The following is a 19,274-nucleotide window of genomic DNA, read 5'->3' as shown; positions in this document are numbered from 1 at the left end:
CTAGCTTAAAATTTTAGCGTGTGAACGCAGCTTATTATATATGCAAAGCGTGAGTTTAAAAGTCTTAAAGCCCAAAACCCCCGTGCTGCTTATTAATTCTGCGGCGTACACACGTATTGCATTCTTAAACTAGTGAGCCTTTGACGTCATTTTCTCCTCGATCCAGCTCTCTCAAGAACATAATGTTAGTAATGGCGGACCATTAAATAGGAAAATTACAGTTAAAATAAAGAGGTGTCTTTTTGAAATCAAGGCTTAAAACGTGGGTCACTTAATGTTTTGTTAACATAGTTTTGAAATCCAAAGAAAAGTATGAATTGATTTTTTGGTCACAGGGGCACTTTAAACCGCCTATCAATTCTGTGAGACGTCAAAGAACCCACACACAGTTCGCAAAGAATAGGGCATGGAGATCCCGGTATTTTGCTATCTTTCTGATAGCATATGGCTTGATTAGCTTAAAGGGACTCTGAGTGAACGAGACCACAAAAACAAAATACAGCCAGAAGTCAAGCTATTTGCAAGGGGCTGGATCCCTTACTAAGAAACACATTGTCTTTCCCACTGTTTTACAGTCCCAAGATACCTCCGTAGGCTTTTGGATGAAGCTAAGAAGCAGCATCTCCACAAGCAACAGGCATCCCGTCGAAAGCACCTTAGCAAGTATCCCTACCCAGCATCCTACCCTAGAGTCACCGCAATGCCACCTGGTCAGCAGACAGCGACTGGTTACGTGCAGGCGCCTGAAGGGACTCCAAGTCCGGTGTATGTGGTTTCTCCACCGGTTTACGAAGTTACACCGGCACCACAACCGGTTGAACAGGTTAACGTGGAACAAGGAAAATCTGCGGTTGCTCCGCAATCAACACAAACGCCTTCAAACGTTCCTCAGTTAGGTTACTCAAACGCATCGCTGACAGAACAACCTGTTCAACAATCAGCTAAACCAGCAGAACCGGCTAGACAAGCTGCTTTAGCTCCACAAGCCACTTATGCTAATCCCGTAGTTTCTCAGCGACCAGCGCAACCTGTTTCAAACGAGCCTTCACTGATGTACCCGAACGTATCCCTGCCTCAACAGCCCGCTCAACAGTCAGTTCAACCAGAACAGCCGGTTATCTCCAATGCCACAATTGCGCCACAACGAGTTTATTCGAATGCTACTCCTGGTCAACAGAGTTGGGCAAATACTACGTCAACTCAGCAACCTGTCAGTCCGGTTCCGGTAGCACAGCAGCCAGTTTATTATAATGTGACCGTACCACCTCAGCCTGCTAAAGTAGGATATGGTAACGTTAATGTTTCTGTGGTGAGATATCCAAATACCCCTGTGCTGCAAACGTCCAAAGCTCCACAACTGGTTGTTCCTCAACAGGTTCAACCCGTATTTGCTAACGCCACTGGAACTACTGTTTCAGCTGTACCACAACAGAATCAGTCTGCGATTGTCCCAGCTGTAGTGGGAGCTGCCGTCTCTCAAGCACCGAGTGATGTAACGGCTCCCGCTCAAGCAGGTGCAGCTCAGCTACCTGTGGCTTCTGCAGTGGTTCCACCCGCAAATCAAACTGCAGTGCCTCAAGCACCAAGCGCTGTACCTGCTCCTTCGCCAGAACAGGCTGTCGTTCAAGCGAATGCTTCTGTTCAACCGGCCAGGATACCCTCAGCACCTGTAATGCCTCAGGCTGTCAACCAAACAGTGGCTACCCAAGTACCGAGTTCCGTTATTGCGCCTGCGCAAGTCGCAGTAGCTGTTAAAACGAACGCCTCAGTTCCACCGGTCCAAATACCTTCAACACCCGCATTGCAATTTGCTGGAAACCAAACTATAGCACCTCAAGCACCCAGTGCCGTTCCCGCACCTGCGCAAGCCGTAGCAGCCGCTCAAGCGAATGTTTCAGTCCCACAGACTCAATTACAACCAGCTCGAGAAGAACCCACGTTTCCGGCCGTCATTGCTGCTGCAGCATCTAGCGTGCCCGCTCAGAACATAACCACTGGCCAAGCAGTTCTCGCTGTCGCCAAACCTGCTAGTGCGCCTGCTACTTCACAAGTAACCGCGGCTTCACAAGCAGCGCCTTCGCCTGCAAATCAAACTTTTCCCTCCCCTCCAAGTGGTGCTCAGAGTGCTCAAGGTATTTTGCATTTTTTTTTTTGACCTAATATCGAGCAAAATAAAAATTGAAAGATTAGACGTTAGGGAGCTTAAACAAGGAAGAAATAGTCCATGAGAGCTTACGCGGCAGAAAGCAATAAGTTCAACGAGCATCGTCTCTTAACCAATCAACGCCCTTGTCGACTCCGTTTACGTCACATGTAAAAACGAGGAAAATTATGGTGTTATGGTGTCCCTTATTCCAGAAGTAGTCAGGTTTAAGAAACCCTCACTCAACTTGGAGGGACCAGTAGGTCACTTCAAGTGATAGCTCCTGGTTTTACATGATAATGTAGGTTGTTTATGTCGTAATCTGAATTGTGACAGCAAGGAATCGTAACTTGATGGACGAATATCACACGTTCACATATCTCCGCAAATCTTTCCGGTCTATTTTCTCTTTTTAACTTGTCAATTTTATCTGTTTCTTCCAGCTTTTTCGTCGACAATTAATCAGGAATAATTGCTTTGATTACTTTTATTATAGACCTCTTTCATAATGGCGGCCAAATGAAACATACTTTTGTTTTAATTCTAATAAGCCTTTCCAACCTCATTACGACGAGCAAATTTCAATTTCTTTCAAAATGAGGGCAGTAGTTACAATTAACATAAATACAAAAGAATGTAAAGATGGTCGCCATTATGAGAGTGTTCTATAATTGTTCTGTTAATAGCCTTTGCCTTATGGTTTATCGTCAATCTTGCAGGCACAGTCACTACTCTCCAGAGTCCTTCAACCAGTCAACCGTTCAGTAAGTGCCAGTTTTTGTTCAGTCGTCTCGTTGCTCATTCGAGCCGCGTTCTCATTTGGGATCAGATCATTTGACAGCTGCATGCTTAGTTACCTGGCCTTGCAATAAGAGTATGAATAGAGTGGACCTTACACTGAGCGAAAGTAATGAGAGAGGGATAATTTAGTCCTAGGAAACGAATTGATAAAGGTCGAATTGCCGCCGTGAAAGGATTAGATATGTCCAGAAATAGCCCTTAATTACACGGTGGTCATATTGAGTCTCGAGGGATTGAAAAGTTTTGTTTTTGCACACTGAAACTTGTTCCCAAACATTTCAACTCGAGGCTCGGGTTACGAAATATATTGCCTATGGCCAATATGGCCGCCGTGCGAATAAGGCCCATTCCCCTAATTAAATGCACACGGATTTCAATAAGCGTCATGAAGTGTCCCCTTGCTCTTTCCCGCAACTTCAACATCACTCGTGTCACGGGATACAGACAATAAACGTCACAATATGTGCCACAAATGCTGCTCGTCAAGTAAGAATGAACTGCTGCTGTTGCTCTGAAAATAACGCCCACCTTTACCCTAACCTTATTGTTAGAAGTAGGTATAGGAAATGCTTAGACTTAAAGGGCCACATAGCGTTGGATACCAAAATTCACTTCTTGCACAAATCCCCTCCACCCCCCACCCCCCCCCCCCCGCCCCAAAGAAAAATCTGCATAGGCATTGTTTTCGACTTTTCTTGAGACATTAGAAATTTATCCCCCCCCCCCTTCCCCTGAAAAAAATCTGCATAGGCATTGTTTTCGACTTTTCTTGGGACATTTTAATGTCCCAAGAGAAATTGCAAACAATGGTTATGCAAAAGCCTTGGGGGCTAATAGAGGTGCATTATGGGATTGTGCAAGTAGTGAATTGGGCGTGCATCTAATTACTTAAGTGACAGAAAGATTGAATAGCTAACGTTTCGAGCGTTAGCGGTTCATCACAGCGTCGTTCACTCTGACGAAGGGCTACACGTAATTCGACCTTAATCAACTCGTTTGCCGGATGAAACCACAGTTTCTATGATGATACATGCTTTTTTTGCTGTGGCATAAAAGATGTTGACTATTGTTCTTTTTTCCTAACTGGCTTTGTTCTTTCCACAGTTTGTCCCCACGCCATGGATCTCGTTTTCGCGCTGGACTCGTCCTCTGACGTGGTGGCAAATCAATGGACTCAGCAGAAAAAATTTATGAAAGAGGTGTCGCATGGTTTCCAAGTCATGGAGACTGGTACCCACGCTGGCGTGGTGGCGTATTCTACCATACCGTCGATCAATATGAAACTTGGAGAACGCAACACGAAAAAAGAGGTCGATAAGGCTTTTGATGACCTCCCACGTGATCCTGGCAATCGAAATTTGGTAGGTGACTTTGTAGGCACGATAGCAGGCCCTGGTTTTGACTCGTTGATACGCGAAGTGTCGAAATTCAATAGATCCTCTCTTCATTCAACATAAGTATTATTAGCGACTTTACTTCGCGTCATTTTCTTTATCATGTTTGACACTTTATTCAGTTCGTCGCTGTTGTGTTAATCTCTAGGTTATTCTATTGGAGATGGCCAAATTTGAGGTATTTACCCAGTCCAGTGGCGTCAGGACCCATCTCCCTAAGGCCCTCGTGATAACGGTCTTGGGACCTCAGAATGATCACAATACTAACGCAGCAAAGAGCCTGCGATCCTTTGCTAAACAGCTAGAAATTAGCGGAGTAAAGGTGAGTGAAAAAAGAGAATATTTCGGATATGAAAGTGCTTGCTATCAAGTTGAGCCTCGGAGGTCTTTTTGACTCCTTAAATTACTCAAGGAGAATGGGCTTTGATCGTTGATAGAGAATGCAACATTTTTATTTGGTATTTTTGCGCGTTATGAAGATTGGGGAAAAGCAGATCTTAATAAGTGTTATTGAAATCCAAAAAGAAAATTAGGAGTAACTACGCATTTTTCAAAGATAATTAATCAACAACATTTGTAAAAGGCTTTAAAATACAAAGCAATATATGGCGTTCTTTTCATCTGAAGTTTAATTATCTCTAAAAAAATGCATGGTTACCCCCAATTTTCTTTTTTGGATGTGAAGAGCACTTGCTAGGTTTTGCTTTATCCGCATAGTTTTAAACCGCGCTAAAATATCCCTGTAGTATCTCGCGAGATGCGCAGAACTTATGCGTAATAACAATAGGCACCGTGTTGACCACCTTAGGTGACTTCTCCCATTGCACACAAAGCGCACCTTATACTGAGGATATTGGTTCCACTGTTACCAAGAACAGCCGCCTATTTTGGTCGCTGAGTTTGTCAGATTATGTCCCAAAGTGCGTAGGAAACAAGTTATATGCATTTGGGCCAACGCTTTGTAATAATCTCAGTGTTGTCCTGTCTTTGTGTTGGTCCGGCACGGAATAGAACGGTACGGTACGGTTGATGGCGAGCTTACGTAACGAAGAAATTGCCATAAAAAATATACAATCACTGCACGTCGGAGACCACCCTGCAAGCAGAGCCTCCTTTTGTCTTTTTCTTTACTGAGGAGGAAAAAAGGAGGCTCTGCCCGAATCGCGTCAACTCTTTGAAGCCGCCGCAACCCGAACTTCTGGACTAGTCAATCTTGTTTTCTCTCGTCAAACCGGTTTTTCCAGTGCGAGCGTCCGTTTAGTGACAAAACCGATGGTTATAATTGAGCCCGCTGTACCATGAAAAACCAAGATGGCAGCGAGATCTGGCATATTAGGCTTGGGTTCGAGACTGTATCTTGGCAACATGCAGCGCATATTCAATAAAGATCTAACTCGATTCATGCAGAGCCTTTCTCGAGAACACCAAAATCGAGCAAGCAAAAGAAAGGCTCTGCTTGCAGGGTGGTCGGAGATTTACGGAAAATAATCCTATAGCTGTCGGTAACTAAATATTCAAACTAATTTTAAAATTAAAATTAAGTTAAATAAATGAATTTATGTACAATTTAGCGCATTCTCTATTTACATATTCAAATGTGCTTTAAGCAAACGATCTATGGGTGAGATCGGACATCAAGAAGATGACCTTTCCTTGACCGCTACTCTACGACATTGTTTTATAGGTAATCGCTGTTGGCAGCCCTAGCATTCCTGAAGGTGATCTCCAAACAATGACAACGGACCCCAAATATGCTGTGCGAGTCAACGACTTTCTATCCTCAGCTGAAGCGGCAAAAGTTGCCAAAATCATCTGTAACGGTAGGTTGGTTGCAAGTGGTGATATGCTGCGATTTGCCGTCGGTTAAGCAGTTGTGGCGAATCAACTTTTCCTAAGAAGTGAACTTCAGTGTTGGCAAATCGACTGAATGGCGAAACGACTTGTAACGAAAATCATCTACCAGAAGTCAATCGGAGAATGTTGTCATCGACAACCAGCAATGAGTTCGGCTGTAAAGCACGCTGCGCATCGGTTCTTCGCAGCTTTGCGTTTTAAACTTGTTTTGGCGCGTGTTTGTCGAAAGTTCATAATTGTTTTTGTTTTGGTTTCTTTGGTTTGAACCACTTGTTTATCATATGTTTACCTTTTCAAGTATTCCGCAAACTGGAAGTATCTGTTTACATGGAGGCCGTCGAATCCAATTTTAAGGTCTAGAACAAGTTGCATCAAATTTGTGGAAGACGCAACGTCTTTTCTCTATTATTTCACTAGAAAGGGAAATGCCATTGCTTACCAATTGAGCGCTCTCCTATATTCATTTTAGTGGCTTCAGAGTATCCGTCAACTGGCGAAAATCAAATAGCAGCCGCCAAACCCGTCCAAGTTCCATTCTCAGCCCCAGTGCACCCGCCGAAGCCAGCAGTTCAGACTCAACCCCATGCCCCATCTCCTACGCCTCAGGTTAATCCCGCCTACGATAGAAATGGTGAGTTGTGATTCAGCCTTAAAATTTTTTTTTGTTCTGTCTTGACATTTCATTGCATTGATTGACACTGGAGGTGTCATTAAGGCGAAAGTCTCTCTTTCACGTTTTACTAAGCTCAGGCCGGAGATAACTGTCGGCAATAAATAAAATAACGCACAAGTTGCTTGTGGGCAGTGGTCTGTGTGGAAACCTTGACGCGTTATTTCTCAAATATTCAATCCTCTGGTGGGGTTTGTAGTTCTTTCAGCTGGCGTGCTTTGTCGAGAACTTTTCCGGCGAAGGCTCTTTCTTTTACCTCTAGTTTTTCTACTTATATACAGTGAAAACGGTGCATGCGTAGTGGTGAGAGCACTCGCCTCTCATCAATGTGGCCCGCGTTCGATTCCCACGCTCTGTGTCACATGTGTATTGAGTTTGTTGGGTCTCTACTCAGGAACCTGTTTCTCGAAAGTCCCGAAAACTTTTCGGGCCCGAAAAGCCATTCGTGAAACTGCCAACCACTTGTTTCGGAAAGCCGATCTCTTAACATGTTTTCAAGGTAACGAAAAGAAAAATGACTTTGAAATTTGATTACTTAAATCCTCTCCGTTCTTGAGATACAAAGGGAATTGTGACACCCGAAAATGGCCCGTAAAATTTCGGGCCCCTGCACCGAGAGATTTTTCTCCGGGTACTCCGGTTTTCCCCTCTCTTCTCCTCAAAAACCAACATTTGATATGATTTGCATTAATTTACTGATTTCAGTTTACAGTGTCCCCAATAGGCCATTTCCGAGTTCTGTCTTCAAGTGCGAAGTTTTTGTGATGGTAATTAGTTCTACTTTACATATGAATGAAAACAAATTTTCATAACAAAAACTTCGCACTTAGACTCGCTTCGAAGAGGAGGCAGACGTGAACTCGGAAATGGCCTATTAGTCCTCCAACGCTAGAAGACTTTGTACTTAAATAAAGTTCCTTTCCTTTCCTTTTCCTTTCCTGCGCACTCGCGAGAGTGCTCGTGTCTGGATTGTAGGATTATGCTATTCATGTGGGCCTTATTCATTCCCATGACGAGGAGTTGCCATCTTCCAACAGTGGAAGCCCCTTGGGTACTTTAGCTACCTGACCTCCTCTTATAAAGCTTGAATTCTCAATAATGCGTTCTATTTAACTCTTGTTAAATTCGAAAATTACTTGTTTTCTTTTCAGAATACCCATTCACCTGCCAACCAGTTTTGTACTTCGACTTCGACAAGGTCTGCGCGGGAGAAATTTTTGACGAGTCAGGTTCGGGTAATAACGGGTTGTCCCGCGGGCGTGTAGTCGTGGAGGCGGGATATAACGAAGACAATGGAGTGGATTTATCGGACGGCTTCATTCAGTTGGACGGATTAAATTTCAAGGTAAGCGTTGCGTTGCATATCTGATTTTGAACTGCTGTGAAGAGTTTAGTTTTGTATTCTGCCGTGTATAAGTCCTTATTTCCTTTGCTGAGAAGATCTTTTTAAGTCCTACTAAGATCAAATAAATCACTTGACTTAAAGACATTGAATCTTTCATTCTCTATCTATACTTGAATCCCTTGCAACTAATTTAGCTAATTTAGGTGTTTTAGCACATCACTCAACTTGGAGAAAATTGAATAATTATGAAGAGGTTTTGATAGCCCAAATATATATTCTGAAATGCCGTTTTCGTCGGCGTGACTTAGTTAAACCGGAATAACCGGTTTGAGTTCTTCATAAAGGATACAGCCCATTGCTCGTTTGTTTCCTTAAAAGCTGAACGTCCAGTACCGTTTTCACGGCAAGTTCTGTTCAAGTGGTAAGCGTCCATGTTTTTTTGCCCTTTACTTGCAGGGAAAGCCAACGTTAGCTGTTACCATAGCAGCGTGGGTTAAAGCAAAGAACGTCACAGGGCCGAACGTCAACGAGATTTTTGTAACAGAGGCCCCAGGGGTTGTTGACTCCACAAAACAGGGTCAGTACCATTTTGAGATCCTTAAAGGAGGCAGGGTGCGGTTTTTCCAACGAAACATGGACAAGACGGTTTATGGTCGAACCACAAAAGAGAGAATACCGGAAAACACGTGGGTACATCTCGCGGGTGTTTATAACCCACTTAGCAAGCAAGCTCAAATTTACATCAATGGAAGTCCTATTCTGGACTATGAACAGACGGATGCACAGGAGACAGAGGCTCTCGGCACCGATTGGAGCAAAGCTGCTTATATAGGGACCTTTATGGATGATCAAGGCCCTCCGCGACAGTTCAAAGGGGCTTTGGACGAGTTTTATATCTTCCCTTGTCCGCTTTCGGGTCTACAGATTGCGAAGCTAAAGGATACACATAAAATGCGTAAGTGTTAGATTTACAAATTGTGACTTAAATGTAAACTTTAAGATTTTGAAGATCAAGATTTGTGACGAAGGGAAAACTAGCGCTGATTTACATTCGGCCAAATTAATGAATTTCACTGTTTAAGGGCCAAGGGGGTTTTATCAAAACCTTGGCACTTTTATAACCTTATTTCCAGTTTACTTTATGCTTTGCTGAAAGTGCTACCCAGCATACGAATATTGTTCGTTTATTTGTTTATTTATTTATTTTTAGCGGAGCAATGGGTCTTAAATATGGAACGGTTTCCAATTTTCTACTTTAAAAGCCGTAACAGTTAATTACTTTTGCCAGTTGTTAGAGACACAGAAAGTCAAAATAGCCAATGAGAACGCAGACAGAAATTCGAGCAACAGGCGTCCAAAGCGGGGGAAAACGCAGTCACAATTGATTTCCGGTTCCATCTCTGATTGGCTGAAAATATCTGAAGTAAAACAGTTTAAGTCATGAAAATGAAAACCACTTGACGCGCAAATGTAAACAGCATTTCGAAAAACCGGGAAAGGAGATAATTATGGTACTGAAATTTACCTGTGAAAGTAACGGCGAATATGCCCGATTTGACCAATCCAATGATAACAGCAGCGTTGCAGAAATCAAGCAATACTAAACACTTAATGACTGGTCCCAAGGGAAACAGTTAATTTTGTTTCCCGAGAATCTCAATGTTTCCCCGAGGCGCAGCCGAGGGAAACGTTGTTGAGGAAACATTGTTATATAGCACAAAAAGAAAAACGAGCAATGGCAACAGCAACGGCGGTCGTCGGTTACACTGTTACCCTCTGACGTCATAGATTTTGCAATGTTTCCCGCTCAGAAACTTTTGGCAGCAAACGGTTTTATTGTTAGATGTCATGTGACCTCGAAGTAACCAATGAGAGCAATGAGAGCAATAAGTATAACAAATCATCTTTTTTTCCTTTACATTCTCTGTTGCAGCAAAGTTGATAGGTCCCTACCCAGGAGTACAGCGTGAAGTGTGGCGAGGAGTCCAGGGAACCACAATAACAGACCTTGCGCTTCATAAGGATTACCCCAAACATCCCACGGAAACCAGCATTGTTCAGAATTTTGATGCTCCCAAAAACGAGGGAGACAACTATGGTTCTCGAATGCGGGGATACTTCATAGCACCATATACGGGAACTTACTCTTTCTCCTTGTCGGGCAACGACGAAGCGGAGTTGTTCTTCAGCGGGTCTTCACGAGAAAAGGACAAGGACTTATTTGCAGTTGTGCAAGGAACTGCCCACAATGATTTCTCTGAGTAAGGGATTTAATTTAGTAAAAATTATTATAACCATTGCAGCTATGGTTTCACCGTTATTTAACAGGGTTTTCGTCTGAGGCCGGATCCGGAGGCCGGACGTTTCGAGCGGTTGTTTGCCATTTCCCGTCCGGCACTTTGACGCTATAAATTTATAGGCTTTTTTTTTTTCCTTTCTCTTTTTGTTTTCTTTTTGGACTTTGGCACATCAGGAAGCCTTTGGCTGAAGAAACACAAGGGAATCACGCGCAATAAATCCTACTTCATACTAAAAAGAAGTGACATCACTTTAGTTTGCGGAAACGCAAACGGAATAATCAGTCTGTTGGCATTTCATTTCTTTACGCGATAAGATTATTTTTCTCATTTTTTTCTCCAAAGTCAAGAATGCAAACAGGATTTCTGAGAGTTTCATTTACAGTAATTTATAAGGGACCAGGCCTCCTTGAGGGATCGCTCCCAAGCCTCTTGCAAATGGGCCTCACAACGGAAAAGAACTTTGTCCGGTACTTTGAAAAGCTATCGAAAACCCTGCATTAAAACTGTAAGAAATCTCAGTCTGAACACGAGAGCATCTTTACTAAGGTGATTAAAGGAGGTGTGTCACGCCATTTTAGTCTCACGGCATCTCATCTTTTGTCAATGAGTACTGAAAAGTATTGCTATAGTTTCGTTACCACGCTTGAGGGTATTTTTGTCGCCTTTAGTTAGGAAATCTGGAAGTAATGCTAAAAGGTTCGATTGTAAGAACTTGTCAGCGCAGTAAATGTAATTTTTTCGCTTGCTACTAAAGATAAAGACGATAGAAGTGGATGAAATTTGAAAAAAAACTAGCGACTTTTTCCAAATTTGAGAAGGTTGTTTTAAAGAATCGCTGTCCATAAGTGGACTTATCCGATATCGATGAGAATATTTTATTATGTAATTTTTCAGGCGATGTGCGAGATTTCTTTTGAGGAATGGGTAGAAAAGCTGCTTCACAGAAATATTATTTCCTCAAGCCACTCTATCTTAACTTTGGTCATCCTTCATTTTGTTTCTTTGTAAAAGACGAGTTTCAACATCAAATCTCGTTCTGTTTTTTTTTCGTCTTACATCAGCCAACCCTTCCAACAATCAGGCTACATTCCACTAGAGGCCGGCAAGTATTATTGGATAGAGGCCCTGCACAAGGAAGGAGCCAGGAGGGACTCGTTGTCAGTCGGATTCACTCTGGAGTGCCCCAATGCACCGTCGGTACTCTCCGAGAAACCTATCCTCAGACCAAGCCTACAATACAAGATTCCACGTAAGTAGTTAACTTTTCTCAGCGCCCATATCCTCGGATCAGTAAACCAGCGTCGAGATGACAAAAGCCTCGTTTTTAAAACGAGTCTTAGAGAAGAGTCTTTCAGTCACTATTTGCGCAATCCCATAATGCAATCGGTTTTGGGGGTTCTTTAGTTTAAAAAAAGTTGTTTGCTCTTAGGACTGTATCATGATTCAGAGAACAGAATATCCATTGTTTTTACGAAAAGAGCCCCCCAAAACAGATTGCATTGTGGGATTGTGCAAGTAGTGAATAAAAATTGGTTTTCATTCATATTATTCTTTGTGTAAGGAGTAACCATGTCAAGAATTACGCGCTTGGACTCGCGTTAAATCATTGGATGATTTGAATTCGAAATAGCGTGCGTAACTGGCGAGATATTTTATCGCGGCATTATTCAAAAATGCGCCAGTAAATCTATTGTTTCGGGCCACGAGTTAGCCGCGAGTGGCATTAGGGAGCTTAAGCACGCGCGTTTTTGAGACGCGGACGGCAACCGGAAGAGAACATTTCACGTGACAGGACAGTGGTGTCTCCCAGATTTTTATACTAATCATCTCTATTGGAGGAAAGATACTTAGCAATGTAAATGTGGTTGTGTGAAGACAAGTTAAAAGGGAAAACAGCTCACTTCCGGTTGCCGTCCGCGTCTCAAAAATGCGCGTGCTTAAGCTCCCTATTGTAACCAGTTTCCCTCGACAAACTCCCTCGCGGCATCGCCACTTCGCAGCCGTTCGCACTCGTGGCCAAAGCACGACGAAGCAGCCATCGATTTTAATGTTCGCGCGTGTTAAAATAATCCCGTGATAAAATAGAGCGGTTTTCAAATGAGTGTCGTAAAACCAAAACCAAAGTAATTACTTTGGTCAATCAAAAAGGACGGGGGACAATCCAGTAAACCAATCAAAACTCGAACACAAAGCGCGGGAAAATATGCACGCGCGAGCCACAATTGGTTTTGGTTTCACTTCTGATTGGTTGAAAAAGTGGCGCGAGAACTTTGAACCAATCACTGAGTGAAGTAATTATAAACCAAAGCAATTCGTTAATTACTTTCGACACTCAATTGAAAACCGCTCTATCCCGCCAGCTACGCAAGCTAAATTCGAATTAACAAATTGATGTCAGTTTATCATGCGTCTATCTTGTTATTGATCATGAATTTCGTCATAACATTGTTAAAGTAGCTGTGGATCCTCGAGGCGATAGCCGAGTGGATCCGCAGACTACTTTGACATGTTATGACGAAATTCATTGTCAATAACAGGACAGACGCATGAAAAACTGACATCAATTTGTTTTTTACAATAACCAAAAGCCAGAGGGGTCAGAATTAAGTCAAAACACGAGAAGAACGCGAGATAAAAATGCGAGAAACTTCAATCTGACGCGAGCAAAATCGCGTCATCCTCGTATAAATTTATGTGTTTGTTCGCTTATTCACAATAAAAATTAGCCAATAAACGCGTGAGATTTTTTGCAGTCATTGTAAAAAAAGGTTTATTCACTGGTTATATCATTTTCTTTGACTGTTAAACAAGCCTGAGATAAATCGACTAAAATCGCAGAAATTTATACCGGTTGGATTGAAAATTAGGTTCGAGTAGCCGAACATTTGTAGGTTTAATCAGCAAAAAAGACTGGAAAGTTTTTTATTTTTTTTTTTTTGCGATGTTTGTGACTTGAGCAGCCTTTCGTGGATTAAAAACAAAGAGAACCTCCACTCTGTTGCTACAGAATAAGTATAAACCGAAGCAATAATGTTTCGAAATCAATTTGTTCGAAATTTGTTAAAACAAAGTGTTTATATCAGGAAAACTAAATTTAAAATCGACTATTTTCAATTTCCAATTTTGCGGGCGCCGCCATCTTGAATAACTTCTTACGGTTGCTCTGTTGTTCTGACACCAAGAGCTTTTGTCTAATAACAATAGAGCAAATGTAACACATCCCAATTATTCAAGATATCGGCGCTTACGAAATTAGAAAACAAAAATAGGTGCTTTTAAAACCTATTTATTTCGGATACAAACGCTTTGTTAAAATATTATAAATCTCATTTGACTGAAAAGGTTATTTACTATGGTTTAAAGTTATCTTTTTGTTCAAGTGGAGGTTTCCTGGAAGTCCCTGGGAAACACGTTTAAGTCCGTGCTAACCTGATTAAGCCAATTATTAGACTTGGACTTACGATCATTTCTTAAATTCCTCAGTGTTATATAAAGGCTTTATTTAAAGAAGAAGTTAAATGCTTATCGCAGGATGTTCGTTTTAGGGAGTTGTGCTGAGGTTAAGAAAATGTGGCCTGGGTTCAAAGACGATGAATACGCCATTCAGATGACGCCGTCATGTAATCCGGTTCGTCTTTACTGCCACGGTATGAGCACGTCCACCCCACGTGAGTACATCACTCTTCAAGCTGGTCCTGAAAGAAACTTTGCCAGTTTCCACAGGGGTAGACTCCTCAACTTTGAGAGCTGTACCGGCTCAGTCAACCCTGAACCCAAACTGACCGCGAATTACTGGGGCACGACGAGGTATGTGTAGCATTTCCTTCATGTTTGCTCTCGATGCCTCAAACTCGATGCTTTTATTTAATAATGGCAAACGGCAGATGCCCGACGTCTGCCGATTCTTTAGAATGGAAAGCTCGAATACAAAGTACCTAATTACATCACAATAAAATGGAATAGAATTAGAATAAAATTGAGTAGAAGTAAAAAAGAAATAAAGAACTAAAATTTAAAGAAAAAGAAGGAACATTGTTATTACTGCATACCAGCGAAGAACTTAAGTCCTGAGATAATCTAATATTATCTTTAAGAGAATTCGATAAATTTGGCCCTAAATATCTAATTGATTTAAGCCCATATGATGTTGTGTTACATCTAGGGAGAGAAAAAATACGAGACCCCCTGAGATCGTATGGTGTGGCACGTAAAAAGAAGAGATCCTTAATGTATGATGGAGCTACATCATTTAGTGCTCACAACCATGTATAGTAAACAACCTTCTCATATTCATCTGATCACATAGACTCTCAGCAACAAAGCCTCGCTCTATGTTGTGCAAAGAAATTTATTCGTGGCTCAATGCCTTGCGTCAACATTTTGCACGTTCGTTCTTCGTAAATTAGCAAAAGGCGAGTTATTTTAGAAAGAAATTGTTATCTAACAAAAAACTAATTGACCAGGACTCGGAGTTTCCGCAAGAAAAAAAAATTGTGAACCGTATGGAAACCTACCTCTCTGATTGCATCACTTTTTTCAATTGGTGTTAGGTTCAACAAAATCCGAGTCGATCCAACATCGGGACTTGTTCACAGAGATGATTACCAGTTTACCAAATCGGAGGGCAACCCGGTCAGATATGGCCGCGCCGGGGACTGTTACTCAGCTGCTTCTAAGTGCTACAAGGGTAAATTCCTCATCGATCTGACGGGCACTGGATTACGCATGCGCAAGGAAGTTGAGTGGGAAGGGTGGGGTACACCCAAGCTCCCTCAACGCTTGGTGAATGTGCGCAAGTCTGAAGATGGGCTAACGGCGATTGGCGAGTGTGGAGGATCTTGTGGAGGCTGTCAGCCAATCCAAGAAACGATGTTTGTGGAGCCATCAGCTTGTTTTGACGCTAGCAGCACCGGTACGTATTAGCGACGACGCGTCAATTTTTTGTATAAACACTTCATACATCGAGTCCTGACATTACAAAGAAACAGTTTAGCTGTGTGAATTTGTTGAAAACATTTATGCCATTAAGTATTGGCCATTTGAAATAGTTGATCCTCACATCGTCACAAATCGCGCAACTTCCGTAATACGTGGGACCAAATTATTCGTGTTCCATAGATCCTAAGGCTTTCTTAACAAATTTCAAAGTCGATTGTAGAGATCTCTTCCTCTCTTATTTCTTGCATACACAGTTTTCCACGACTAAGGTCAAACACATTTCTTTTTTTGAGAAGTGGTCGAATTTTTTGAAGAATGTTAATGTTGTAGAAGTACTTTGTCGTTAACTGTGTGTAGCTTATTTTTAGGGATTGTTGCTACTTACTAATAATGTGAATCATAGGTTATTCTATGGTGGTGTAAATTTTCGTATCTTTACTTTTAAAAAATTCTGTATAAGTGTGTATGACTGATCTTCGTATTTTTATTTGTTTGTTTGTTTGTTTTTTACACAGAGGCCGTATCTCGACAGGCTATTCCATTTCCTCGGAACACAAAGAGGGATGAAAAAGGAGCTAAAAAATCTCTTGTCAAAACTCCACAGAAAATTCATCTTCGTTCCGAGGCACCTTACCCTCACGTGAAAAAGGTCTTTCAAGGCCCAGGCCCCGACGAGAGCGAGATAGAAGTTATTGGTCACGTGACAAAGAAGAAAAAAAGAAGTGAATCAAAGAAGAAGAGAAAGAAGAGAAAACGTCATGTGAACGAAGGCAAGACCACTGGACAGTAAACTCAAGTACGCGAGATCTGAAATTTAATTAACTTTGTTAAATTAACGTGACAATTAACGAATGTCGAGTTTATTCGACGTGAGCATTTTATATGTACAAAATTGAACGTCAAAAGGTTCTCTTAAACGGAAAAAAGCAATTCCGAAATTATACCAAGAAGTGTTTAAATGGACGTTTGTCAAATCCGAATGTTATTGTGATATCTGTACTGAAAACTTAATATTATGAAGGATAACTGGGTTCTGTTGTGTAGATTTCGTAGAAGGGACCTCTAAAAGGATTGCAAACTTTATTTGCCGTCCAAGTTTATATCATCTTCGTTTTCGATGTGTTATCTTTTCTGGTCATAGGTGAACAACTGAAAAACAATGGGAGTGGGGTATTTTAGGAATTAGAGCCACCACCACGCATGCGCAGCCTTAAGCAGAGTATTTAATTAAATGTAGTGGAAACACCTTATTTCATTGAACGAAATAGTGAGCAGACTTATTGAGAAAACTAATGATAGAATCGCTAGAATGTAGCCAATTGTCGCACGTTAAAATACAAACAGGAGCAGTTTATTTGAGAAATTATAATGCTTCATATTCTCTACCGGAAGGAGCCTTCTAACTCCGTCTTAAAGAGCGCGGTCTCCACCTCCTTTTCGGCCTCACCACAGTATTCAGTGTATAGAGGAGGAGGTCCGGCTCGAGTTTTTCGAAAAAGGTGCGGCGCTTATTTTTGCTTGAAGTTCATCCAAAAGGTATAGGTTGCCATGGTATTAACCCGGCTTAGCCTAGTTTAAACCAGTTTACAGCTCGACCTCGGACGCTACATAGTCAGTGGTGTCAGCATGAATAACTTTGCACATATCTCTCACACGTTAAATAACATTCAGCGTGTCGACCACGAATCATTCGCCTCTTGCTTGGCCCAGTTATTTCAAGACTGCTGCAAAGAACCTTTTTTAAATGTTGAAAAACCCCGTTTTGAAATCGGTACTTAGCGATATTTCATTTAAGCGATGAGCTCTGAAAGGCTGTATTTCTGTTTTCTATCCAATTGAACTCTTGGGGTTCTTTAAAATTGTGCACTACCCAGAGAAATGGAGACTAATAACTAATGTAATTGTCAGGTGAAGTCTAAGGTCATTTTAAACCATGAAAACACGGTTGACGGAGAAAAAAATTATCCATATTAGTAAATTTCTTTAATAGTGAAAGCACGATAACATTGAGAGAAAAGGAATTTATTTAATTTGGATGACATATCAGTGCCTTTGTTTGCTGTAAATGGCAGCAAATTGAACTGCTCAACAAATAGATTTATTTGTTTCAACCCGTCTGTGGTATTCTTTGATTGCACTAACGTGGTAAGACGGCCATATTGGTGCCAACACAATAGAAAAAATGTAGCTCAAATTCCCAAAAGACTTTTTCGCTATTGGCCGAAGCGGAAAATACCATAGTACTCTTTGTTTGTCCACCCAAATTTTGAATAAGCATTGTTTTGTTTTTTCTTGGGACCATTGTAAGTCTCAAGAGAAACTGGAAACAATGCTTATTTAAAATTTGGGTGGACGAGCAAAGAGTATTATGGTATTTTCCGCTTCTTTCCACCAACATGGCTGCCGTGACGTCGGTGCAATCAAAGAATGTTTTTTTCCAACATATTTGTTAATGTTGTTAACACTGATGTAGAAATGGAATTTGTATCGCTTTGTAGCATTATGCAGACATATGTAACCGAATGAAACAATGCATGGATTACAGAGTATTTTTGATGTGAAAATAAAAATTCAAGTCTCACTCAACTTATTTCTTTGAGGTATTATTATCGTTCAATGAAAATAAATGAAAATGTCGTTAGCTGCGCTTTAAAGTGCCTATCACCTCACTCAACAATTTGTTTTTGCTTTATTTATTCTCCGATATGGTTCCAGCTTTTTTCCCTTGAAAAGACGCGAAAAGTCGTCATACTTTGAGCCATACCGAGCAATGAAGGGGGATGGGTTCGATACCGGGTTGACGTCATAGACGTGCATTGCATTGTGATAGTTACTGGGTTGCCAGTATGGCAATCCCAGTCGGAAAATGGCTGGAATTTAGTCGTTTTCTTATTTTTCTTATTTTTCTTTTCCCTGTCGGGAAAAGTCTTTCCTATCCCTCCCCTGCTAAGTAGAGTCTTCTGGGCGTAAGTTTGGTCGGCCTCAAGGGGGTGGTAGAAATGCGTAGATTTTATCCGGTAAACACAGTAGAATATTTAATTAACCTGCAATGGCGTCGAAAGTCATTGTAACGCGAATGGCGTTTTAGTGGATCTTTAAACAAAGTGTACCCCTTGTAGAGCTCAATAATGGAAAGTCAATTGGATAAACAAGAAGGCGGTGAAAAAAAATATATCAGGAATCTTCAAAGCGACGAGTAATGGTCTTCGACAATAATTGCATCTTTCGCGGTCAGATATCACAAAGTGAGCTTTGTTTCTAATGTTATTTGGCAAACTGTGGTGTTATGTACAAAACTGAAACCAAATGGCAAATTCTGTATGAGTCTAAAAGGAATGGAACGCCTTGAATGCATCACAGTGTTTGCTGAAGTTGCATCTCAGTTGTCTGGCAATTTACATTTATTTTGTACTCAACTCTGCACAGTCTTCAGTATGGTGTCCTTGGTCCGCGACTTTTCTGAACATGTTATATTTCCTCGTTAACTAAAATACCACCAAAAACAAATGTTTTAACGATAAAAAATCAACGGTAAAAGACGAAGTTTCGAGCGTACTTCATTTCACGGCTCGGTTAACTACGCTTTTTAATGAGATCGTTTGATGAATATAGCACTCGTTTAATGATTAAGACTAAGCGCTCGTTTCAGCTGTGATTAGCCCTAAGCATGCACTCTTTTAAAATTTTAGATTTTTTTTAAGGTTCGGTTAACTTCACTTTTTAACGAGATCGTGTGCGAAGAAGGGTGGCCGCTTAGCCGCTTCTTTCCTTACTAACATATTCTAGGGGGGAGGGGTGGTAATTACCACTGCGTAGCCGCGTAGCCACT

General features: G+C 41.4%; 1 protein-coding gene across 2 annotated transcripts in view; it reads left to right on the top strand.

Moving 5' to 3' along the window:
- The window catches only part of LOC137997794 (uncharacterized), a 74,590-nt gene extending 56,583 nt beyond the window's left edge, over window positions 1-18,007 (top strand). For both annotated transcript variants that reach the window (XM_068844045.1, XM_068844044.1), the window contains 13 exons: window positions 576-2,132; window positions 2,863-2,907; window positions 4,049-4,305; window positions 4,487-4,660; window positions 6,023-6,158; window positions 6,662-6,823; window positions 8,014-8,207; window positions 8,664-9,162; window positions 10,141-10,468; window positions 11,569-11,756; window positions 14,053-14,314; window positions 15,058-15,419; window positions 15,961-18,007. In XM_068844045.1, coding sequence (XP_068700146.1) covers window positions 576-2,132; window positions 2,863-2,907; window positions 4,049-4,305; window positions 4,487-4,660; window positions 6,023-6,158; window positions 6,662-6,823; window positions 8,014-8,207; window positions 8,664-9,162; window positions 10,141-10,468; window positions 11,569-11,756; window positions 14,053-14,314; window positions 15,058-15,419; window positions 15,961-16,235 — 4,439 coding nt within the window. In that variant the 3' untranslated portion in view covers window positions 16,236-18,007. The remainder of the gene's footprint in view (window positions 1-575; window positions 2,133-2,862; window positions 2,908-4,048; window positions 4,306-4,486; window positions 4,661-6,022; window positions 6,159-6,661; window positions 6,824-8,013; window positions 8,208-8,663; window positions 9,163-10,140; window positions 10,469-11,568; window positions 11,757-14,052; window positions 14,315-15,057; window positions 15,420-15,960) is intronic.
- The last annotated feature ends 1,267 nt before the right edge of the window (window positions 18,008-19,274 follow it).

The sequence above is a fragment of the Montipora foliosa genome, chromosome 3 (genome assembly GCF_036669935.1).
Source record: "Montipora foliosa isolate CH-2021 chromosome 3, ASM3666993v2, whole genome shotgun sequence".
Taxonomy (NCBI): domain Eukaryota; kingdom Metazoa; phylum Cnidaria; class Anthozoa; order Scleractinia; family Acroporidae; genus Montipora; species Montipora foliosa.
This window is presented reverse-complemented; position numbering and strand designations above follow the sequence as displayed.